General features: G+C 37.4%; 1 protein-coding gene across 2 annotated transcripts; it reads right to left on the minus strand.

Annotated features, from left to right (window-relative positions):
* Positions 1-4,372: 4,372 nt before the first annotated feature.
* Positions 4,373-25,923, minus strand: golim4a (golgi integral membrane protein 4a). Of its 2 annotated transcripts, XM_056244220.1 has the most exons (16): positions 25,381-25,922; positions 19,021-19,095; positions 18,704-18,753; positions 18,383-18,436; positions 18,119-18,269; positions 17,887-17,969; positions 17,011-17,094; positions 13,905-14,060; positions 13,556-13,795; positions 11,969-12,213; positions 11,688-11,764; positions 10,759-10,823; positions 9,832-10,023; positions 9,499-9,567; positions 9,325-9,408; positions 4,373-4,895 (listed from the first exon to the last, which is right to left on the minus strand). In XM_056244220.1, the coding sequence occupies exons 1-16, from the start codon at positions 25,565-25,567 to the stop codon at positions 4,761-4,763; spliced, it is 1,947 nt and encodes a 648-aa protein (XP_056100195.1). In that variant the 5' UTR covers positions 25,568-25,922; the 3' UTR covers positions 4,373-4,760. The 2 variants fall into 2 exon arrangements, with proteins under 2 accessions (XP_056100195.1, XP_056100196.1); XM_056244221.1 differs by lacking the exon at positions 17,011-17,094 and having other exon boundaries at positions 25,381-25,923.
* Between the last annotated feature and the right edge of the window lie 40 nt (positions 25,924-25,963).

Genomic DNA, 25,963 nt, shown 5'->3' on the forward strand with positions numbered 1-25,963 from the left:
ATGGGCCGCTTGTATTGGCTGATCAGCAAAACGTAGGAAGCTTACTGTCATTATTTATCATAGATTTACATACAAAATGCACAATACATTTTGTATTTTCCTAAGAAAAAACATTGAGTGCCACATAAACCTCAATTGATAGCGCTATATGCCCTTGAAAGCTAATCCGCACACTGGCTATGTAACCACTGCATATGCTCAAGGTTTCCCATTCAAAAGCCATTCATCATGACCCACCATAATTGTCCTCTTAAGTTTAGCTTATCTTTTCAGCGACGATCACTAATTCATATGCGCTTCAGTGTTTTGTTTTAATTTTGGTGTCAGTTTCAGTGCCACTGAAACCCGAGCTGAGGAGACTGTGCGCGGGAAAGCAAAGAACAGAGAAACGAGAGATCTGACAAAATTTTAGGCCTTCTACAGCTTTTTAAATCTGTGAAGCAACTTTGTTTGTCAGCAGATCTCTGCTTCCCTACAGTAAGCATTTTTTCCAGCGTTTCCTGAAAGATTTATTACAGCTGCCTGAAATGATAACACAATGCAGATATGCTAGCCAAAGTCCCTTCTTGTTTCACATGAGTATAAATAAGAGGTAACACAAAGGCCAAATTCCCTTAATCATCCATCATAAGTAAAACCAAAGAATATAGTTCTGATTTACAGCAAAGGATTGTTAAGCTTCACAAATTAGAACGTGGCTGTAAGAAAATAGCTAAAGCATTGAAAATTCCCATTTCCATCAAGTTCCAATCAACTAAAGAAGTTACAAATCTGCCTGGAAGAGTTTGAATTTATTGAAAGGATAGTCTCTTGAGATGCAACATCTCATTTTCGAGGGGGTCCCAATAACACATATAAACTACAATACAAAATACAACACATTTAAAGCAATCAAACAAATAAACAAAACAAAAAACAAACAAATAAAATCACTTAAACATACAAATAGCTCACTCCCCTATTCTCCCACCTACCGTCTACAACTGTATTAGACAAACAGGAGCATGTACACACAAGAGGACATACATTTTAGTGCAAACATGGAAATCAAAATGTACCTGCACCCTGAGAGATAACAGACATACAAATGAATAAATCAATATAATAAACAGGATAAGTGATAAGCGTTGGTATAGGAGCCTTGATTTAAAAACATGAGCAGGTTATTTTCAGACGAGTAAATAGATTAGTCCTATAAAGACGGAAAGATGTGATTGATCTGAGAAGAGAAGGGAGATTGTTCCAGTCAGATGGAGCTTTGTACTGGAATGACCTGCGGTCGACTTCAGTAAAAATTCTCGGGACACAGAAAAACGGATGCTGCATGTGTCGAAAGGGATAGGAGGATGTAAATGGAACCAAAAGCTGTTTTAAGTAAGAAGGGCAATTAAAATGAATGCATTTAAAAAGAAACTGGAACCAGTGATATTGCCTTCGGGATTTTAATTGGAGCCAATCAAGAGTTCCATACAATGGTGGGCTCTGTAAGGACATCTCAAAGCAAACCTACATAAAGTATTGTGAATGACATTTAGAGGTTTTAAATTGGTATCTGAAGTGTTTTGGTAAATAATGTCTGCATAGTCAATAATAGGAAGAATTAATTGGGAGATTAATCTTTTTCTGTCTTGAAATGAAAAACAATGAATTGAGCGATAAAGAGAACATAAGCAACCATACGATTTTTTGATCAAAATTAATGTGAGGCTTAAAGGAGAGTTCTGGTGCAGACAAAGACCAAGATATTTAAATAGATTAACTTCAATGAGGAGTGACCCGTCATTAAAACTAATATCTAAATCAAAGGAATGCGAGGGGTGGCGTCTTTTTAAAAAACAGCATACTGCAAGACTTCTTTTTATTGAGGACAAGTTTGTTTTTGTAAAACCAATCCTGCAATGAGTTAAAATCTGACTGCAGAGAAGGGGAAGAGTAAATGACAGTGTCATCTGCATAAAGATGAATGGAAGAGCATGAGCAAGTTTTGGGAAGGTCATTAATAAAGGCACAGAAGACCCAGTGTTGAGCCTTGAGGAACACCGTTAACAACCAAATAATCCGAATTTGAGCCTTGAAAAAAAAAACATATTGGCGTCTGTTATGGAGATAGGAATTAAACCAGAGGAGAGAGTTTTGATCAAAGCCTACAGTGTGTAATTTATCAAGCAGAAGGTAATGGTCCACCATGTCAAATGCTTTAGAGAGATCAACGAAGATTGCACCAGTAACTGGCCTTTATCAAAGGAAGTAAACAAATCATTGGTGAATTTCGTTAAGGCCGTAGTGGACATGTTTCTATATTGTCTTAATGCACGGCGAGGAGGAAAGTTTGAGTGGCCAAAGCCTTTCCAAGGATCACAGATGGAGAATTGTGGATATTAGTTTGGTCTTGGGGTCAGAAAACTTAAAAAATAAACATAACATGTTGTTTGGGAGGGTTTCAAGAAAAAAATCCCCTACTCTCATCTAAAAACAAACTCCAGCATATTTAGTTGTCAGACACTTCTGGAACTTCAAAAGGGACTGGATTTTATGGTCAGTTGAAAAAAAAAAAAAAAAAAAGATTTTTGGCAGCAAACCCACCAGATGTGTTTGGTGCACACAGGAATCAAAAGTACCCCATGCCCACGGTTAAATATACTGATGGATCTTTAATGTTGGGGGCCTATTTTTCTGCTGGAGGTCCTGGGCATCTTGTTCAGATACATGGCATCATGGATTTTAGCAAATACCAACAGATTTTCAAAAAAAAAAGTAAAACCTGACCACCTCTGCTAGAAATCTTATAATGGGACGTGGTTGGATCTTCCATCAGGACAACGGTCCAAAACAAACATCAAAATCAACACAAAAATGTGTCACTAAGCACAAAATGAAGCTTCTGCCATGTTTAACTGAAGAGAAGAAGCACCAACATTAATCTGGTAATCTGAAGGATCTGGAGAGATTCTGTATGGAGGAATGGTCTCTGATCTCTTGTCAGGTGTTCTCCAAACTCATCAGGCATTATAGGAGAAGACTCAAAAGCCGTTATTTACTATTATTATCCTTTATTTTAACAGGATAGTCAGGATAGAAAATGTTTTTGGGATGATCTCAGTCCATCTTGTTTTACTATTTCATCCATCTGACTGCAGAACTGTCGCCTGAATCTACACATTACCTCTGTGTCACTTCTGCTGCATCTCATCAGCCTTCCAGGAACTGCAGGATGAAAGCACAGCACTGTTATTTTTGCTTTAGGTTCATTTTTACATTTATGTCATTAGACAAAGAGATATGTCCTCTACTCCAAACATCAGCACACCCGCCAGACTTTGTGCATGATTAAAAGAGGATGAGCATTTAATCTCTCACCAATTTTTATTCTGCTCACAATGCCATTATCAACAAAACAGCACAAAAATATTTCTCTGTAAATCACTTGCAGAACAGAAAAAAAATCTATGAACATATATTCATTTTAAATATAAAGTATTAAAGCTGACCACTTAACAGGAAAGCTGGTTTCATCAATATTACATCAACTAATAAACCTAAAAATCATATGCGTCCCAGAAAATAACAAAGGTGACAAAACAAGATTATTTCATTTTATATCATATAAAAAAGCAAAGTAAATACAAGACAAAATAAATTAAAAAATGCAATATTGTAGTGATTTAGCATACATTCAGAACAAATCATTTTGAGTAAGCTAATCCAAACATTTTGTTTACTTTTTGCATATTCAAATTCTACATCTGAATATTATGTCTCTTATTAATTCTCATTTTCAATGTGCCATTCATATCTCTGCTGTCTAATGTCATATGTTAAAGACTAACAGTAACAAAAAAAAGACTTGAGGACCAGGTCCAGTAGCACGTGGAACACTAGCACTAGTTTATACTAGAATAGTAGTTGGCAGGTTGACTAGAAAAAATTCAATACAAATAGTTTTCCATAACAGAGACATTCGACAAAGAGATCAGGAACCAAACAAGATAGGCAGCATTTGAGGAAGTTTTCCCTATAATCTCTACGAGGCACTTTGTGAAAAGCAAATAAAAATCATGTTTAACTAAATGAATTTGGTTTATGTTTAGGCAGCAGTATGGTAAATAAGCACGTACAGTACAGCATTTAAAAATGACGTTCAACAGCTACAATTATCTGCTTGAATTACATGTAAACATTAATGTAGTGACATCTGTTGACCCAAGCACCTTGTCAAACTCACCCATGATACAATATTTCTGCGTTGCATTTTTCCTCAACAAGATGGATGAATTACCAACACAAGTTTGGGCAGGACCAGGTGAGGATTTAAGGCGGATTGGTGACTGCTGCCTGTCCGGTCTTGACTTAAAATGAGACCAATATTAAAATGGAATATTTCTTGTATGTGGAGCCCCAACTGAACAAAAATGTTTCAGTGCAAGAGTTTCTGGTGGTTGAAATCTATGCTTTCAGATTTTCGTCCAGCCAAAGAAATCAAACGCAAGATATAACAGCATTTAAACTGAACTTATTCACTGCTCCTTAGAAGAAGAAATGACAGACAGACGTACAGTAAAGGCAGACAGCAGGTGTTTGCTCTGTGTGGTTGGGCGTTTTGGTGCATCTCGGTTTCAGAGTTACACAAACTGGAAGAAAATCAGATTTCCTATTCATCAGAACGACCCAACAGAGCCATCTCCCGGCACAATGTTTAGAGGATGGTGTGGGAAACCCAATCCAAATTTGGCAGCGATTGGCTGTCCTTCCTTTCAATCGCCTCACATTTCTGCCCTGCGAATGGGGGGTTTATCCCCGTTGCCTTCTTCCTCCTCCTCTTCTTCCTCATAGTTCTCCTCATTGTGATGTTGGGCGAGCTGATTATCCTCCTTCACAACCTGACCTCTGACCTCTTCCTGTACAGATACAAAAAAAAGAGAAAAGATTTATATAAAAACAATCAAGTATGATGTTTGTTACACACACCTAACACGTCTGAGCTCAAGCATCGAGTCTGCTCGTTTGCTACTAACCACCTCAAATTTCTTTCACATAAGAAATAAAGTGATGCCCTGCATCCGAATATGCCTATATAGTAGGCAAAAAAAAAACATTATTTTAGCTGAGTAGTTTGTCCGAATTCATAGTACTCATGAAACAGTAGCTGAAAAGTACCCGGATGACCTCCTACTTCCAAGTGTGCATCCACTGGACACTTTACTATCCCAGAAGGACACAGGAGAGGGTTTGTGAATGGCAGTGAAGCAGCGACATAACTGACGCCTTAGGTCACAAGGCAGTGACAAGATGGTAGATGTAGTATGTCCGAATTTAAATCATACTATCATACTAACTACATTTCAAGTATGTAACTAAATGTAGTACCTACTATACAGTATGCGATTTTGGACACAGCTATGGGCTTGGGCCAACATGATGGTTAGTAAATGCTGACAGACTTTTCCATTTTGAGTGAACTGTAACTTTAAAAGTGCACAGACGTGAATAAAGCATGAAGAACATTCCCTAAATCTAAAGCCCCTTTCACAGAGATTCCGGAATATACACTGATAATGTGTCCCGGGATCGTTTGATTTGTTCATCCACACTGCCAAGGATTTTCTGGAATCTGTGCGTGCGTTCACACACATCCCGTAAAGACGTGATGTGTAATGTATGCGTCGAAAACGCTAGTGTTGTGGTACAACAATGGAAGTGTTTGCATTGCTTTAAACAACATGGCAGCTGATCAGGCATTAGATGTTGATGTGCAAACTTTGTTGTTTATTTACAACAACATGAACGTTCCTGGACTAATCCCAGCAATGTTAAGGTCCCCATCCCAGAATCAATCCTGGGACGTGTTTGCGTTCACACAGAAGGCCATCTAGCACTTCTATGGCAATTTTCTGGGATCAACGCTCTATGTGAAAGGGGCTTAAGAGATGAGGTGAAAATGGAGGATGGATGTTTAAAGAGGAGCTGGACTCAGGACAGTAACTGAACACCGTGGAGGACTTTGCAATCGATCTGACTCACCCAACTGTGGCACTGCCACCAGTCTACAGTTACAGCGGCAGCTTGTACAAAAGAATAAGTGAAAACGTACACACACGTAAGCACTACATAACTCTCTGTGATACATTACAGTGACAGAGACCATAAAATTGTTGTCTTGCAACAGACAGCTTAACAAAAGATGCATGGTCCTGCCTTCTACATTTTTGACAAGAAACTAAATGAACACTACAATTAACAAATATATAATGCTTAACAGATTCTAATGTATTTAAAGGTGTACTGTGTAATATTTAGGAGGATCTGTAGACAGAAATGCAATATCATATACATAACTATGTTTTCAGTGGTGTATAGAGACCTAGGGCCCTATTTTAACGATCTGAAACGCAAGTGTCAAAGCGCAAAGCGCAAGTAACTTTGTGGGCGGATCCCGGCGCTGTTGTTATTTTCCCGGCGGGATAAATGACTCTTGCGCCTGGCGCAAATCTAAAAGGGGTTGGTCTGAAGTAGCTTCATTATTCATAGGTGTGATTTGGGCATAACGTGAAATAAACCAATCAGAGCGTCATCTCACATTCCCTTTAAGAGCAGGCGCGCTTGTTCTAAAGCGGATTCCTATTATAACGGCGGATTTGCCAGGCGCGCGCCAGGAGCGGTTCACAGCCGAGGAGAGCAACGTTCTCGTCAGGGCCGTAAAACACAGAGAAGTGACATTAGGGATGGAGAAACCCACCCAAATTAACTTCTGTTAAACAGCCGTATGATAATTTGGGTAAATGTATAAGCTACATGTATGCTTTTATAATAAATTGTCTATCTATCTATCTATCTATCTATCTATCTATCTATCTATCTATCTATCTATCTATCTATCTATCTATCTATCTATCTATCTATCTATCTATCTATCTATCTATCTATCGTAATAATGTATGATTTGCAAAAATGAAAACTGCTGCTTAGATGAGAGAATCAAAGTGTATGCGCGTTGTGCACACGCTACATTGATTATGGCCAAGCATGCGCCCTTAAAATAGCATAATGAACAACGCGCAACGCGCCACTGACTTTAGACTAGGCTTTTTCTGGTCAGTGGCGCATTTGTTTTATAGAACAGCAAAATAGCATGAGGGAAAGTTTGCGCCGGAACACGCCTCCTCTTTGCGCTGAACCGCCCCGGGGAGCGCAAGTGTATTTCTTAGGCCCCGTACACACTACTGCGTTTTCGTTTAAAAACGGAGATCTTTTGCTACGTTTGCACCTCCCGTCCACACTAAAACGGCAAAAACGGAGACCCAAAACGAAGAAGTTTAGAAACGCTGCCGATCCGTTTTTCGTTTTCAATCTCCGGAGGGCGTTTTAGTGTAGACGGGTCCAAACGGAGGACTTTAGAAACGATGACGTAGTAGAGGCTCACGCTCGGCTCTATGATTGGGTGTCATCAGTCATGGCGTATATCTTTGCTAGCAGCTGTTGTACAAGTAAATTCTGCATTTTACAACGCTATAACTGCCTACATGTGCCGGAGTCAAGCTATTATTCGAGCGATCTGTGACAATTCCCGTGTGCAGCGGCGGCGTTGACCGTACATGGAGCGTCGGTTTGGGGTTAACCCAGAGCATGGTGGGATAATTTTATCAATGAAGTTGTGTTTACAACGGCACGCGCATGCCCAGTGTTGGTGAATGGTCACTTGATCCGCGTTTTCAGTCGTTTTAATGTGGACGGAGATCAATTCTAATACGCAGCTAAAACGCTGGTGTGGACAGAGATCGTATTCGTTTTAATTATCCGTTTCTAAACTAAAACGCAGTAGTGTGGATGGGGCCTTAGTTAACCGACGTGTGTCTGTGGAGGGAAAAGCCCGCTTTGCGCGGGTGCAAAATAGGAATGATACATGCGTCAGTGTACAAAGTCATTTGCGCCGAGTGCAAGATAGGGCCCCTAGCCTACTTAAAGGACAAGTTCGGTATTTTACACTTAAAGCCCTGTTTTAAGATCGTTTCTGATGAAATAGAACGGTTAAGATTGAAATTTGGACACATGCTGCTGGCCCGAGAATTTTCCAAGTTGGACAAAAACTACGATAAAACCTGTTGGAAAGCATCTTTTGCAGCGATTTTTGTGCGAGCATATCAGTGAACACCCCAGACCCCTCGGTGAGTTTCACGTCTTTGTAAACTAAAGTTTAATGCGTTTTATGAAGGATTGTTCCAGTGCACCTATGCAACCACAGAAACCGAAAATTCTCGGGCCAGCAGCATGTGTCCAAATTTCAATCTTAACCGTTCTATTTCATCAGTGTAAAATACCGAACTTGTCCTTTATTGAACCGTTATGTTTTTATTACCTTAGAATGAGCCATTTCTATCTACATACACCGCGGGTCCTCTTACATTGAAATGCGCCGACATGTTTCTACAGTGGCCCTAAACGGACAAACACGTCTTGTCACTATGTTGTTCATCGTGCAAAGATGCTAGCTAAAGTCAGCGAATAAAACACTGACACAATGATGAACAAGTAACAATAATATTCTAAATAACATCGTTTTACTGAATAATTAAGTTAACCTAATTTCTTATTTTATCTTTGTAAAGAAACCTCATCGCTTAACTGGCTACTCTCTGCTGTCTCAGACGACGTCATCTTTTCCTGTCGGCCACCGTCATTTCTGTTGGTTGCAATTCGCAACCTCACCACTAGAGTTTACTGGCCACCGCTAAAAATTACACGGTGCACCAAAATATGCATAAAGCATTGTTTAAAAGTTTGGGGTTGGTAAGATTTTTAAATGTTTGAAAGAAGTTTCTTTTGCTAAGCAAGGCTGTATTTATTTGATCAAAATTGTAATACTGTGAAATATGTGTACAATTTAAAAGACCCGTTTTCTATTTTAATATATTTTAAAATATTTTAAAATGTGTTGCTCTGTTGGCAAAGCTGAATTTTTAGCATGATTACTCCAGGCTTCAGTGTCACATGATCCTTCATAAAACATTCATAAAATATTTCTTATTATTATCATCATCAATGTTGAAAACAGTTGTGCTGCTTAATATTTTTATGGAAACTGTGATGCCTTTTTTTTCAGAATTCTTTGATGAATAGAAAGATCAAAAGATTTTTCTTCTGTATCATTGTCATAGTGTTTACTGTCACTTTTGAAATAGTGTTTACTATTTGATCACTTTAATGCATCCTTGCTGAATAATTTTTTTTCCAAAAATAATAAACTATTTTTTATTTATTTCATCATTGTCCAGGTATAAGTCTGATCAGCAAACCTCTTCTGAACAGCCACAAATTATAAATATTTTGTACCTGTTCTGCATTCTCCTCATTATACGGGTCTCCTCCTTCTCGCATCGCCTCATGCTTTTGATTTTCAACCAGCTCATCTTGAGCCTGGAGAGAGAAAGCCATCCCGATTAGGGAACAAATAATTCTTTTTTTTGTTTTTAGGACTGTGTGTGTGTTTTGCTTTTGTTATCTGACCTCATCATCGCCATCTTCCTGGTACTGCTCATCCAGAGCATCTTCCTGTTGGTCTGGGTTTCCAGCCATCTGCACAAAACACACAAAAATTCAGACATTCTCAGTTGCATAACATAAAAATCCCCTAGATGTCGGCAACAGTCAGATTCCCAAACTAAATCACTGCAAGTCTGTTTTTTGTTTTTATACAAAAAATGCTGTATAGCTCCACCAACACTGAAGACTCATTGGTCCACAATCTCGTTTCCCACACCTAGTAAAACATCATGCTGAAAACATGTCACGTCTGCTGGTTAGGAGACTCCTTTCAGCTGCAAAGAACCTGTTGCTTACCACCAGTTGTTCTTCAGCAGGCGGCTGGTGTTGATTCTCTACGGCCAGGTGCATGTCGGGGTTGTCTACGGGTGCTGGCTCTTCCTCCTCCTCTTCCTCATGGGCATGCCGCTGCTGCTCTGCCTCCTCAAACTCATCCTCACCCTGATTGTTGGGGTCGTCCTCTGGATCAACATCTGCTCCTACAGGTCGCTGTAAGTTTGAAGTATTTATCATCAGTACACGTTCACACACAATGGCTTAAATTACTCACGTTTGTCTTAAATATGTTACATGATATAACAAACAAATATACATTTTAAATTTGGGGACAGAAAAAAAATGGACTCATATGATACAGCCTGTGCCAGTGATTATTAAATCTCAAAAGGAGATGACTGAATTAAATAAATATGAGCGTTGCATTGTTTAAAGTCAAATAATTGTGCTTTTGTGCATTCTACAGGTTCTCGGTTTCAGTGCAGTTCGCAATCAATGAATACTAAGGATTTATGCGAATAGATTGCTTATGACAATGTTTACTTTATGGTTTTTATATTATTTTTGTAATAATGTAACATGTCGTAGATTGTTGTATGAGAGCATATTTTATATACCTCATCTATTTGAAAAAGCAGTCAGCAATATAAAAACTAAATTCAAAATAAGAGTCCCGGTGTATTTCGAGCTTGTTTATAATTATAATTAAAGTCCAACATTATAATATATATTATAATTACAGAATTATTCAATTCAATTTGAAGCAGAAATATTTAAAAATCTAGTGTACTTTTTTGGAAATATACATTATTTGATACATTTTTTAATGTGCTCCTACATTTTTAAACTTAGGAGCACATGTGCTCCCTGGGAAAAGTAAGAATCAAGCCATGTTTATATGAATACTGGTGCTTGTATATGCGTTTATAATATCATAAGGGAACACACCTCATCCTCATGTTGAGCATGCTCCTCTTCACCTTGCCCTGGCTCCTCATGGTGCACGTTCTCCTCTACACATGACAGAGACATACAAAAGTATAATCCTCAGGGCCCAGTTATTCAAAATGTTTAATCTGGATCAAAATTATCTTGATTTGGAAATCCCATGTTTTGCTATCCAGGATCAGGTAATCCATTTTACTTCTTGCGAGAGAACACAAAAGCATAAAATATTAATTTTTCCTCCCATCTCTATGTCCCTTTAGGGTTTCCGTAGCCCCTCATGTGACCCAGAACAAAAACAAACAAATATGCATGCAATAATTGTTAGAAAATACTTTTGTCTGGTTCATCTCTGATGATTGTGTTGATGTAGTTTATATACAGTGATTTAAAAAAAATTAAAAAAAAAACTTAAAATTAAATATAATTTTATATATATATATATATATATATATTAACAGCTGTTTATTTTATTGCACTAAAATCTATTTTTTTACTTTACTGTACTGAAAGGCTTAATAGGTAGCCTAATGTTTACTTCTACTTTATTACTTTACAGTTAAACTAATCAAGAACAAAATAAAAATATCAATGTCTATATATATATATTTCATTGACCAGTATTAAACTTTTATTACATTTTTGTTCCTGAAATCCACCCTTCTGCTGAGATCAGGATAATCCAGATTTTTTCAATCAAAGGTATCCCAATCTATTTTGGCATCCAAGATTGGATTTTGTGATCTAATCTGATTTCAAAATCCTTTTTTCCCTTCTTTTCAACAACCAATTTCCAAGATCCAATCCGATCAGATTACTTTTGAACAACTGGTCCCAGATATTAAAATTGCACCAAACATTTAAGAAATCACTTTGAGACACCACGAGTAAAAAGTAGCACTGCTATCACGACAAACCACATAAATTGTCACCTTTCTCCTCAGCTATCTGTGGATCTTCTTCTCCCTGGACTATATCAGCATCTATGTTTTCATACTGTGCCTTTTTCCTGGTAAATACAGAAAATAAAAGGATTTATAAAATAAATCATTGCAGTTTCCTGGCATAGCAAATAAACACGCACAAATGACCATTCTTCATTACTGCAAAAAGTATTGTTAAAAATACATGTAATTACAAATGCTTATTATTTTTTAATATTTTATGATATATTTATTTTAATAACTGTATAACTCGAGGGAGGGCCTCTGACCGGAGCATCTCTTGCTGGAGTTTTTGATCTTTGAGATCGGCTTCTCTGTTCAGCTGTTCCTCTCTCTCTCTCTGCAGACGTAATCTTTCCGCTCTCTCCTTCTGCTGCTGCAGCTGCTGTTTCTGCAGGGTTTCCTGACGCAGGTGCAACTGTTTGCGCTCCTCCGCCAGCTGCGCAGCCAGACGCTGCTGCTCCTGCTGCTGTTCGTATGCAGACTTCACCCGCTCCACCAGCGCTGGCGCCACCTGGGGGCAGAACAGAAGAGTGAGGGCCTTACAATGGGAAAATAGTTCAATGTTGGAGGACAATGCAGGGAGGTGGACTGGCTAAGATAACATCTCAATATTTATAATAATAACGAAAACATACAGAATGAAAACATCAAATCAGATTTTTTCTCAAATCAAATCTTTTCAAGCAGACTGTCAGTACTATTAATTGCAAGTGATCAAATTAGATTTGTGTGTCCACTCCAGACATAACCAACCTATCTGCATGGGTTGCTTAGGTAACAACGTAAACGTACCAACGTATGTGATGAGGCTTTCAAATGATGCAGGAAAAATTAAAAGCATCATCTCGCTCTCCAAATAAGCGCCCTATTGAGTCTCAGTGCAGAACTCTTCCGTCGCACAAGAAAAACTCAGCGACGGAGGAGACTGGTATATATCTATGAATGTATGAATATTTCCGACATTTCCGTCACTGGTTTTAACGTTAGCGTTGTGTGTCACATTAAGAGTGATGCATAAGACAATTTGAAATCTGATTTGAGCAGCCAGTGTCCAGACTGAGATGCATTTGTAAAAATCTGTTTGGAATCGCATTTCACACAAACTCCAAATGTGGTTTGAATCAGATTTGAAAGAACAGATTTCATGTGTTTTATGGAAAATGCTAAATCTGCATATGCAAAGAATTTTTGCTCGCAGTCTGAACATAGCCATAGTGTGTTTTAAATTAGATGGAACTTTTTTCAATTAATACTTGATAAAAAAAAACATTTAAAACAAAATGTTTTGTCTTTCTGACCAATTGGCTAAACATGTCTAGGTAGGCAGCTTACTATGCTAGACTACCGTTCAAAGGTTTTGGGTCTGTATGTATGTTTATTTTTAAAGAAATTAATACATCTATTTAGGAAAGATGCATTAAATTGATCAAAAGTGAGTGTAAAGACATTTATAATGTTACAAAACAAATGAAGAATGCACAGCTGTTGTTAACATTGATGATGATGATAATAATAATAGCATATTCGAATTAAATCAGCATATTAGAATGATTTCTGAAGGATCATGTGACACTGAAGACTGGAGTAATGTTGTGAAAATTCAGGTTTGCCATCACAGGAATAAATTACATTTTGAAATATATGTATTTACATAGAAAATAGTTATTTAAAATTGTAATATGAATGATTTACATTATTACATTTGTTACTGTATTTTTGATCAAATAAATGCAGCATTGGGGAGCAAAAAAAATCTTACCAACCCCAAACTTTTGAAAGCTAATGTAGTCATACTAGTTTATTGGTAATTTATCTAATGTTTGCATTCAGAATCATGTCGCAAGAGTTCTGACCTCTTTAACGTGACGTTGCTCCCTTTCTAGCGCGTTTTCATCTGGTTGGTTGGCCTGTGGCTCCTCCTCCTCCACTTCATTATGCGGCACATCAAACTCCTCCTCTAGTTTCTGAGGTTGTCCCGCCTGCTCCATCTCCTCCTCTGCCAGCTCTCTCCTCCTCTCCTCGGCTCCTCCCATTTCGCCAACCTCCTCCCTGTGGTGCGATTGAGGCTTCTCGTCCTCGTGGTGTTTCTCCATCTGAGGGAGATCCACATGAAACAGATCTCATTCTTCACCATTTAAACCAGCGACATGAGTGGGGGAAAACCTCAGTTTTGAATGCATGATGGATAAACAGTTTCAATACCTCTGGCTGAGCATCCTGTGGTTGATTGTTTTCTTCTGCGTTCTCGTTCTGGACGGGCTGAACAGCTTCATGTTGCTGGGGTTGCCCTGCAGCATGTCTCAGACTGGGCATCTTACTGAGCGTCTCCTTCAGCTGTTTATATTCATCCACCTGAACCTGGAACCCATCGAGACCCATTATATCAGTACAACACCACACATCAGAGAAAAGGCTTCATATACACTGGTGAAAAGTTACTTGAGCGTTGGTTTGGTGGTTAGCTGAAACAGGCAACAAACACAGCAAGCCAAAATCAAGAGCCCTTACGCAAGGCAGAAGAGAAAGAGATTTAAGGCCATCATGGGGGAAATACATCCAGATCAGAAAGAAAACTATTGCAATCTACACTCACCTAAAGGATTATTAAGAACACCATACTAATACTGTGTTTGACCCCCTTTCGCCTTCAGAACTGCCTTAATTCTACGTGGCATTGATTCAACAAGGTGCTGAAAGCATTCTTTAGAAATGTTGGCCCATATTGATAGGATAGCATCTTGCAGTTGATGGAGATTTGTGGGATGCACATCCAGGGCACGAAGCTCCCGTTCCACCACATCCCAAAGATGCTCTATTGGGTTGAGATCTGGTGACTGTGGGGGCCATTTTAGTACAGTGAACTCATTGTCATGTTCAAGAAACCAATTTGAAATGATTCGAGCTTTGTGACATGGTGCATTATCCTGCTGGAAGTAGCCATCAGAGGCCATAAAGGGATGGACATGGTCAGAAACAATGCTCAGGTAGGCCGTGGCATTTAAACGATGCCCAATTGGCACTAAGGGGCCTAAAGTGTGCCAAGAAAACATCCCCCACACCATTACACCACCACCACCAGCCTGCACAGTGGTAACAAGGCATGATGGATCCATGTTCTCATTCTGTTTATGCCAAATTCCGACTCTACCATCTGAATGTCTCAACAGAAATCGAGACTCATCAGACCAGGCAACATTTTTCCAGTCTTCAACTGTCCAATTTTGGTGAGCTCTTGCAAATTGTAGCCTCTTTTTCCTATTTGTAGTGGAGATGAGTGGTACCCGGTGGGGTTTTATGCTGCTGTAGCCCATCCGCCTCAAGGTTGTGCGTGTTGTGGCTTCACAAATGCTTTGCTGCATACCTCGGTTGTAACGAGTGGTTATTTCAGTCAAAGTTGCTCTTCTATCAGCTTGAATCAGTCGGCCCATTCTCCTCTGACCTCTAGCATCAACAAGGCATTTTCGCCCACAGGACTGCCGCATACTGGATGTTTTTCCCTTTTCACACCATTCTTTGTAAACCCTAGAAATGGTTGTGCGTGAAAATCCCAGTAACTGAGCAGATTGTGAAATACTCAGACCGGCCCGTCTGGCACCAACAACCATCCCACGCTCAAAATTGCTTAAATCACCTTCCTTTCCCATTCTGACATTCAGTTTTGAGTTCAGGAGATTGTCTTGACCAGGACCACACCCCTAAATGCATTGAAGCAACTGCCATGTGATTGGTTGATTAGATAATTGCATTAATGAGAAATTGAACAGGTGTTACTAATAATCCTTTAGGTGAGTGTATATCAATAATTGCATAATTACTTGAATAATGAATTGAGAACCTAAAGCAACATTTATTTAATTGACAAAATTCTACAAAACTACTTGGTTTTTCATTTTATTTACTAATTTAATCATATTATTTAGAACTTAAAGCAAAATTGATTTAATTTTATTTAAAGAAAAAAACCAATATGGTATTATTGTATTTATATATTTGAAATTTAATACATATTTAATCATTTAATATTTATACTTTTAAAATAAAAGATTTTGTTTTAGAAAGTAAAGTTTGTTTTAAAGCAAAATGTATTTAATTGAAAGAATACTAGAGAACTACATGGTTTCAAATGTATTTATTTATATTCAAATTATTTATTTATGTTCAAAAGCATATTATTTTTTGTTCTGGTTTCAAAATTGGTAATGATTGAATTTAAATGTAGGTCTTTGAAAATGTTTAATGTCATTGATACTAAACATTGTAGGTTCTTGTACATCAACATTCAAAGAAAACTAAATAAAGACTTCAAATATGGGTCACACAATGCAAATGTATGACTTCAAAAGACTATTCTTTAAATCATACTATTGTTTTATCATCCTCAACTCATACCCAAGATCCTGCAATCCTAACCTAACCTTTCTCCCAATCCTTCTTCACTAGGGTACCCGTTTTCTTTTCTGTTTGAATGCCAAGTATTGCCAGCATATGGAAGGAAAATATCACTCTGTATCACACACACACACTAAACCCAATGCCTCCCAGCATGCTTCTCTATCATCCTGGGAAAGCAGATAATGACAGTTCTAATTAACGAGCATCTGTACATCTGGTTTTTCAAAGCCACAGAGAAAGAGCGAGTAAACAGGACGTACAGCATGTATGGCTTATCAGAGTCATGCACATTTTAGCATGCTAAACAAACAAGGGCAAGAAGTTCTGAGAAACGAGAGTGAGACTGTGTGCAAGAGATCATAATGGCCTTGTGGAATGCGACCGGACTTGAAACGCAGACTTTGTCCAGTCTGACAAGCTTGCATAAGCAGCACTGCAGTCTAACTGAATCAGCAGGATCATGCGCTGCTTTCACACTGAGAGCATTTCTACTTCTATCCAGTGCTTTGCAGAAAATATAATAAAACATATTAGCTCTGTTTCAAAACCTTGCTTCCTACATAGGCAACATCCTAACCATCATGGTTACCGTCATAGGCGACTGATTTGGGATGAAGCCACATAAATAACACTCCTAAATTGCACAGGAAAAGCAACTTAGTTGTTGCAACTTACAGTAAGCGTTTGATATGTTAAGATAATGACACTAACAAGTGTGGAAAATGCATGCAATCTAATTTTATTACACTAAATTATTTGCTTGCTGCTTACATGACCTCTGTGAAACTTGACTTGTCTTTCCCACAGGATATGCTCTGCATGGCATTTGAGCTGTCAGTGGAACAGAACACACACTCCTGCACCTGCTTAAAGCGCATGCACACACACACACACACACACACACACACACCCTAACCTGTGCCGCAGCTAGCGCACTCTTGTGGTCCTCCAGGGTCAACACAAGCTGGTTGTGGCTGGTTTTTAGGTTCTTGTGCTGTTGCTACAAGAGGAACCATCACAGGCAAAGCTCAAATACAAGCATTCAGGATAACCACACTGAATATTAGTATGGACTGTGTGATAAAGCTTAATTATTATCATCATAAAACAATTGCCTGATCTGCAATAAAATGGATCATGGAAATTAAGACTAAATTTGAATTCTAATTAGGTGAATTTTATGAAAATGTTCAAAAACATTTCACAAAAATAAAAATATATATATTGCATAAAAAGTCTATTTTTAAGAACCATTACATTTTTTGCACTGTGAAATTATTTCAGAATCATAACAATTTCTCCCTTTGTAATGTGATTATTTTATCACATATTATTTAAACTGATAATTATCATTTTTGAATTTCAATTATAAGCACGGTAAAACGGTAACAATTGCATCATTGCAAATCTGTTGAACTGATGTCATTTAGAATATTTTAAATAAACAAACAACTAAATATCAAATGTATTACATTATATTATATATGGTTAATAAACATTATATTTAAATATACAGTAACAGAGATATAAATAGAATTATTTATTTATTGACTTGCTTTTTTCTTTTCATAAAAAAAATATATATATCAATGGTCTTGAAATATGATTCTTCATGCTAAATATATTTTCTAATTTTATTTATTTGTTTGTTTGTGAATTTTGGGGCATTTTCACAAGATTGACCCCTTTAACTGTGGCAAACAGTACGCATGGGTTAATTATCTATAATAACCATAAAACATATTTTGTGTACTACTGCTCTAAAAAGACCCATAGGGCTTTTCGGTTTTACCCTGGTATCCTGAAGTTGCACATAGATGTCCTGATGAGCTTTTCTCAACTGCTTGTTTTCTTCACGTAGGTTTAATTCATTCTCTGGGAAAGAAAGAGATTGAGAGAGGCAGCTGAAATGACTGTAGCTTTCAATTCCACCATAAAGACACCAGTAGGCAACATGATGCTAGAGTCTTTGTGGTGGTTGCCAGGGTGTTATTGCTAAGAGAAAGATGGCGAGAACATGATACCTTTGAGCTTAGAAATCTCAGACACTTTGGTCTGATGAAGCTGGCCAAGTCTCAGTTTATGTTCATCTAATGCCTTGTTGTGTTCATCTCCTTGTAGCTGATGTCGCTCTTGTAGTTCGTAATACTGCTTTTTTAGGTCGTCATGCTGGTTCTGATGGTAAACACACACACACAGACACACAACAGTGAATTATCTGTGTTTGCCGTGGGAAGAAAAGACATACTGCATTTTACATACAGTTACATACAGTTTTTCCAACTGACCTTCAAAATCTGATGCTGGGAATGCAGAGAATTAAACCTGACACTGGCATCTTGCTGTAAACAAAACAAATACAAACAAACCTGGTCATTTTGTAAGCATGGCATCATGTCTCTCTAAATGCCATGCAGGAAAGCCACAGGTTGTGATATTCGAGAAATGTATGGTTTGCATACAAAAAACCAGATGAGTATTTGACTGCAGGGCAAGTGCATGTTTTCTCTCAAAAAATTAGCTTCCCTGCATTTCATCTAGTTTTACAACTCCAATTTTTACTGGAAAAAAAAAACATTCTTCATGTTGTAGCTCTCAAAACAACATACCTTTTCTTTGTTGAGAGACTGCTGAGACTCTATTTTATACACAAGATAATCTGTGAGGAAAAGGCAAAAACAAGTATTACAGCTGAGACAAATACAATACTTATTATGCTAATTAATTAACTATTACATGATATTATTTTGCAAAGACATTCATACATTTTAAGTGTGGCTTAAAAGTCCAAATACTCTTAGGATCTTATTAACTTGACACTTGGCATAACATAGCTGCTTTGCAAGCTACAGGATGTCATTAGACTTCATCATTTCCTCTTCATCAATTAGTCACTGATGTTGTCATATATTATAAACAAACTTGCCTTCTTTGGCTTTTTTATGCTCAAGCCGCTCCTTCTGAAGAGACTTCTCCAACCTAGAGCGATGCTCGTACACAACTGACAGGAAGAAAGAGAGAAAAATACATTTTTGTATTGGTGTTGACCGGTGTTGGGGAAAGTTACTTTTAAAAGTAATCCATTACAATATTGTATTCCTCCATAAAAAGTAACTAATTGCGGTAATTTGTTACTTTTTCTGGAAAGCAATGCGTTGCGTTACTTTTTCGGTAACTTACTGTTGGAACATTCTGGTGTTCTATTGCGCATGCGCGGCATTAGGGACTTTAAGCAACAGACTCTAGATGAACGGCAACGGCATTCTGGCGTTCTATTGAGCATGCTGCTACTTCGCGACGTTCTACTGTAACTGTCTACTACGGGAGAACAGCTGATTTGCCGTAGTCGTTACTACGTGAAAGATTAAGAAAGTTAATGTTATGTTTTATGGTATGTGGCATTGTAATTGTATATCATTAAATTCCCAAAGCAACCCTCTCCTGCTTTTTAAAATAACTTTCTTTATTTGTATTTTGTCAAATGATTAAATTATCCCCTACGCCGTACTCTTTACTGTTGCTTAGTGATTTTTGCGTTCTTTAGCTACGGCAGTAAACAGTTTACTTCCGGCTGCCGTTGCCGTTCCATCAGCAGCTGTTGCTTAAAGTCCCTAATTACGTAGCGGAGGGGAGGGCCAATCAGACTCTGACGGTGATTGACAAAATAACCATATAAAGTTCATATACACTACACGGTTGAGTACATATTGCATAAGTACATAGTGTATAAGTGCGTCATTTGGGACACAACTAAATTCATAAGGGGGCAAAAAACTGTAAATAATAAATCAGCTCCATTGCAAACTCCAAGTGATCAAAGGCTTCGGCTGTTTTTTTTAAACACGTTTTAAGAGTTCTGCCAGTAGTGTGGGCACTCATGTAACGTAAGCAATGATGTATATCTGAGTGAACAAGACTTGTAAATACTATTGGCTAAATTGCCACTAGGCGGGATCACACAGACCGAAACAATAGAGGGTATGCGCATGACGTCACCGTCGGCCGGAGTGGATGCGGTCACGCCCACAAGTGGCAAAAAGACTGAGCGGCAGCATTTGTTTTCAGCGTGAATGCCGCGAAAAACACACAAAAAACACATCTAAAACGGGAAAGAGCTTTGCGATTGACTGTACAACTAGATTTGACCAGAAATCTGAGGTACTGTATATTTTTACAGACTGCAAAAAGCTACAGAACAGACTATATTCTGCATAATTGGATGTTTTTAAATAAACACGGACAAAAAACTATACAAGTTTTAGGGCTGGACGATATGATGATATACAGTATAACATTAATGTAAGTGATCCCTCGGATTTAGACCTATCTATATTGTATTTATATAAAACGTTTACAGGCAAATTATCTTAATTTATTTCCCCGGCGTCGAAATCAGGCACATCTAAATGTCAGGAAACACGATTCCTGGCTGCATGTCAATATCCATGGATCACTGGATCTTTGATAAGTTGTAAGGAATACTATATCGAGTCCAACTTTTAGTCTAAACTGATAATAGTTTGTTTTACTCGCGTTTTCGCAGTTTTCCCTATTAACTCCAGTCACGCAGCAGCTCTTTTGCCACTCAGTCCGGCTGAGGGGGGCGTGTTCCGGCGGGAAAGTGACGTTAATGCATTCCCTCTATAACGGACATTCCGACCAAAAGTAAGTAAAATAACTGGCTGCAGCATTTTCAGAGAAACATTTTTCATATAAGTATGTGAACTTAGCATGTTCCCTAAATCTCTGCAAACATATAATGGTATTTTTATGCTTTAGTACAGTCAAAAAGTTACATATAGCACCTTTAAAATTTAAATGCATAATCCAAAGGTCTATGACAGTTTTGTGCAATGAAAGTTTATTTAAATTTAGCTGATACATTTCTTGGCAATCTTTCAGCTACAGTTGGGAGTTACAGTATATTTGAACTTCTGGTCTATGCAAAAATGCAAACAAATGTGTTCGGCTGTCATCTCACATATGTGCAAGCCATTTTTTTCACCATATGGCACAATGAAATGTCTTTGAGACAGTGTCTTGAAACCCGAGTAATGCACCATGTGTGTTTTTTCAAACACAATAATGTGTCCTATGCTGACATTAGGGATGCAGCGATTAACGGATTTCACAATTAACCGCGCTTTAAAACGTCACGGTTAATTAATCGTAAAGACTTTGCTACACCGAGTGTTCTGCACGGAACGGAACTTTTGCAACTAACACACACAAAACGAAAACAAAGTTACACCAGCGGTGCACCAGCTTAAAGTGCCGTGCTCATCAGCCACTATGACTAAGCAGCGACGCTCTATTTCCACCGAAAAAACGCCTGAGGGCCTGTTCACATATCGCGTCTTTTGCGCGCTCAAGTTCGTTATTTCAAATGTAGGCGCGCGGTAGGCTATGCGCGCTCATAATGGAAGCGACGCGCTCGTTTTTTCCAAGCGCGTCCGCGTCGCATCGAGATAAAAACATCTCAACTTTTGAGAATGCCGCAAGCGCACCGATTGCTTAGCAACGACAGACGCCTCCGGAGCGCAACCGCCCTAGCGCGTTGGAAAAAGGAGAACACGGCGCGCCTAGCGTTTTCAGGCGCTGTATGTGAATCGTCCCTAACCAGACAATTGCAGAGCCGTTGCGCAGGAGAGATAGTTTCACAGCAGAAGCTCGGTTTACTGATGCTTGGGCCAACTTTCCTTAAAATATAATCAAACTGGTCCTTGTCCACTCTGAAATAGGCTTTGAACCTTACGGAGAGATGTTCTCAGTTTCTTTCTATAATTTTTACTTAAACTTCAAACAAACAAACCAAAATAATGAGATTATAATAGATGATTTTCTAAAGGCACATGTAAAATTTGGATTAATAATAAAAAAAAAAAGAGTATTAAAATAATTTTTAAAAGAAAAATACTGGATGTTTACAAAGCACTTCTCTTTAATTCCAAAAGGAAGATATTGATTGTTGTTAGCCATTTTATAATTTTGTACTGTGTTGTGGCAGCAATAAATAACACATTAAAATCTAGTGTTGAGTGTTCATGTGATATTATACATTAGTAGTGTTGTGAAATTAATTGATGCATAATAATCGTGATAATCGTTAAATCGTGATTATTTCTCAGACAATAATCGTACTTACAAAATCTGTAATCGTTGCATCCCTAGCTGACATGACACTAAATTGGTTAAGTTATACAGCTTAATTATACATGAAAATATATAGTTTTGCTCTACCCAACATCGAAAAAGTGATTTTACTAAACAGACTAATGCAGAAAAATAACTCAGAATAAACAAAAAACATCTGTCTGACTCTGAATCCATATGGCTGTAGAGGCCGTGTTTTAAAAGATATACATTTAAAGATGTAAATTTCTGACATGGGTTTACTGTGCAAACAGTCAAACAAAAAGTATAGCATGTTAACCTGCAAACAAATCACCAGTGCTAAAAATATATATAAAAAAATCTAGATACCCCAACACAATCTCCTCACAACAAGAATCTTTTACAGTACCATAGTCAGAAGGTAAAGTAAGCTGAGCTATTTTTTAAGACTTTCCCCACTGTGTGAACCACTGACCCGTCGAGTGCCACATTCGACCCTCTTAATTTCTCTCTAATGGCATCAGATTGAAAGGTTGACCCGTCTGCTCTTTTTACACGTAACATGAGCTACACCAGCAAAATCTGAAATGCCTGCAGGAAATTAAGCCTGGCAGAGTCTTTCCTCCCCATATTTGTGTTTGTCCAGCAGCGTGGGTTGTTCGTTGAACTGCATTATTACAGTGAAGTCATGGTATGCATCCTCCGACGCCTTGCCTCTTGTCTTGTATCCTCCTATTACATTCATCATTACATAACAGACACGTCAAGTACTTATTATACTGATTAAAGAGACTGTGCAGTGATTAAGACTCAAAGAAGGCAGTAATCACAGGACCTCCTAGTGGTCCCAATAACAATCAAAAGTAAAATCGTTTGTACAATAAGCAGCACATATGCTTAGGAAATTAAATATATGTTGGCTCAGGGACCCAAGGCTATTTTTTAATGAATATAGAACAAGTATTATTAATGACTGTTATAAATTACTATGCATAATGTATAATAATTATATATATATATATATATATATATAAATAATAAAAATAATAAATTAAATCTTACATAATGTTTTGTATATTTAAAAATAAAAATATTTTCAAATATAAAAAAGGTTTCTTAAATGATTATTAATCATATTTTTCATTGTCAAGAAAAATATCTGACGTAAATAAATATAATAATTGTAAAGCAACTTATTATAAATTTACAATTAGTTATATAACAGTTATAAAATTAAAAAATCTAAATCGCTTACTGCAGTTAAATATAAACACATGAATATTTTTTTACAAATATAAAAATGATTCCAAAAAAATATTAATCAGATCTGAACTACATTTGTGGTCAGAATTTATGGCACCCCTGGTAAATATGATTAAAAAAAAATGGCTGTACAAAATAGGATTGTTTATCCTTTTGATCTTTCATTAAAGAAAAAGCAAAAATCTAACCTTTCTTTGAGGTAAAAGAATTGAAAGTGTGTGTGTGTGTGTGTGTGTGGGGGGGGGGGGGGGGGGGGGGGGGGTTAGGGGGGGAATAAATGTTTTTCTCCAAAAACACGTTGGCCACAATTATTGGCACCTGTAGAATTTTTTTACGAGTAAAATATCTCTGAAATAAATTCCCATTAATATTTACCTTTTTTTGTGCTTAAAAAGTATCCTGCAGTAAACGATTTAGATTTTTTATTGTTTCATTTTAGAATTGTTAAATAATTAATTATGATTAATCAGTCATTCATTTATAATTAATTGTTTTATATTTATTATGTATATGTCAGATCTTTGTGTTGACAACGAAAAATATGATTAATTCAATATTGCAATCTAGCAAAGTAATAAAACTATAGTTTCATCTGTCAATGCCAACAGTTTAACATATATTTTTATTTACCGGTAATATAAAAACAAGGGCCATTTCGTCGTACCCTTTTTGCAGCTATTTGAGCTTGGACAAGCAGACAAACTGCGAAGCCAATCTCTGTAAGACTGGGACAATGAAAGACTGTGATTTTAGGCACAGGTTGAAACAAAATGTTCTGCATAAAAATGCAGTATCTACACACAAAAACACTCAAACATATCTAGGATTTCAATACCTTAAGTTAACAGCCAGTTTGAACAGTTTCAAGTTCTGTGTGAATTGCAGCAAAGTTGGATTTGCAGCAAAACACTTTGTTTAAATTCCATGAAAAAGGTTTGCAAACCGTGGTATTTCATTAAATATGTGTCAGTCAAGTGTCGTGTAGATGATTACATTGCTATATGGAATCATTTATATGGTTTGATCTAACAATCCTTTGGTTTAAAGTCAGCATGAAACGGAAGTTGCAATCATCTTTTTTTCCCTATATTGTGAGTGACGTATATTCAGATTCTTGAACAAGTAAAAATGTAGGGCTGGATTTGATTTTGTCCATTGGGAATTCATTTAGATCTTTGTGGTTTGCTTTTGGTGTGATGTCATGTGTGAGTGACATGTTGTCCCGCCCAGAGAAGTGATTAAAGATTAGGAGGGCATGCATATGAATTTAAAAAAATATATGTGCACAGATAAATCATTTATAATAAATACTGCAATATTCTATTAATTCCATTATGATTTTATGGTGACTTTTTTTTAAAAGCTACCCCATCTATCGCATTCTATTCTGTTCTATTCTATTCTATTCTCAAAGATAAAGGTGTGAAATATTCAGAAACATTTGTCACCAATTTAACAGCTTGTGTGACATTATTTTGTCATTTGAAATTTTTCAGGAACTTTTTGGTTACCAGCCCAGATCTTTCTTAAAGTGGTAGTTCACCCAAAAATGAAAATTCTCTCATCATTTACTCATCCTCATGTCTATCCCTTTAACCAATAGACAACGTTACCCCATTCTATTCTATTGCATTCTATTATATTCTCATTAAATGGTCTTGACACAAGAAATGTCAGTCAATGTATTCAATACATTTTGTAGATTGTCATGTGACATTCTTTTATGTGCTTTAAAAATAAAACTTTCGATTACCTCTCTAGTTCTTTGACCATTAAGCAACAACACCACAAACAAAAGATACCCTGCAAGATCACTCACAGTAAACTACATTTTAGAGCTCGTAAGTAGCCAAAGTTTGGGAGAATGTTTCTTGCTCTGTGACGTCATCAAGACGACGTGTGTTTTTACCTTGAAGCTGAGCGGAAAGAGACTCCTGGTGCTGCTGATATTTCAGGGCCATCTCTTCTGTCCTCTTCAGCTGTTTGTGCATCTCATAAGACACCATCCCACCATAGATCATCCCGAACACCACCGTGACCAGTAAGAGAGATTGGAAAATCTTCTTCTGCTTCCTGGAGCACACGCCGTTGCCCATGTTTCCTCCTCTCCTGGATTCCACAGAAACGTTCGTGGGAATGATTTTCTCTTCACTCTTCAGTATAGAAATAACTTTGTCCCCTCCGAGATTCCTCTTGAAACATTATATTTCTGGACTGTTGCTCAAACGACATATATATCTGAAATGTTTCCCAAGTTTTCCAAATACATTCAACAGTTTAAAGAAAGTAACGAATCCGGCTGTATTTGGTCCTCGTGCTTAGCCAAAGCTCTGTGAAGATGTTTACATAGTGAAATGCAGCCTTTTTTAAATAATTATCTGAAGTTTAGAGAGGCCTAATCGCACCTTTTGGTACGTGTCACCTAGAACGAACTGCAGCAGCTCATCCAGCGCTGAAGGAAATCCCGCCCCTAACAAACATTCCATTGTTTT

Source organism: Rhinichthys klamathensis, unplaced genomic scaffold, assembly GCF_029890125.1.
Source record: "Rhinichthys klamathensis goyatoka isolate OS25496 unplaced genomic scaffold, OSU_Roscu_1.1 h1tg000945l_1, whole genome shotgun sequence".
Lineage (NCBI taxonomy): Eukaryota > Metazoa > Chordata > Actinopteri > Cypriniformes > Leuciscidae > Rhinichthys > Rhinichthys klamathensis.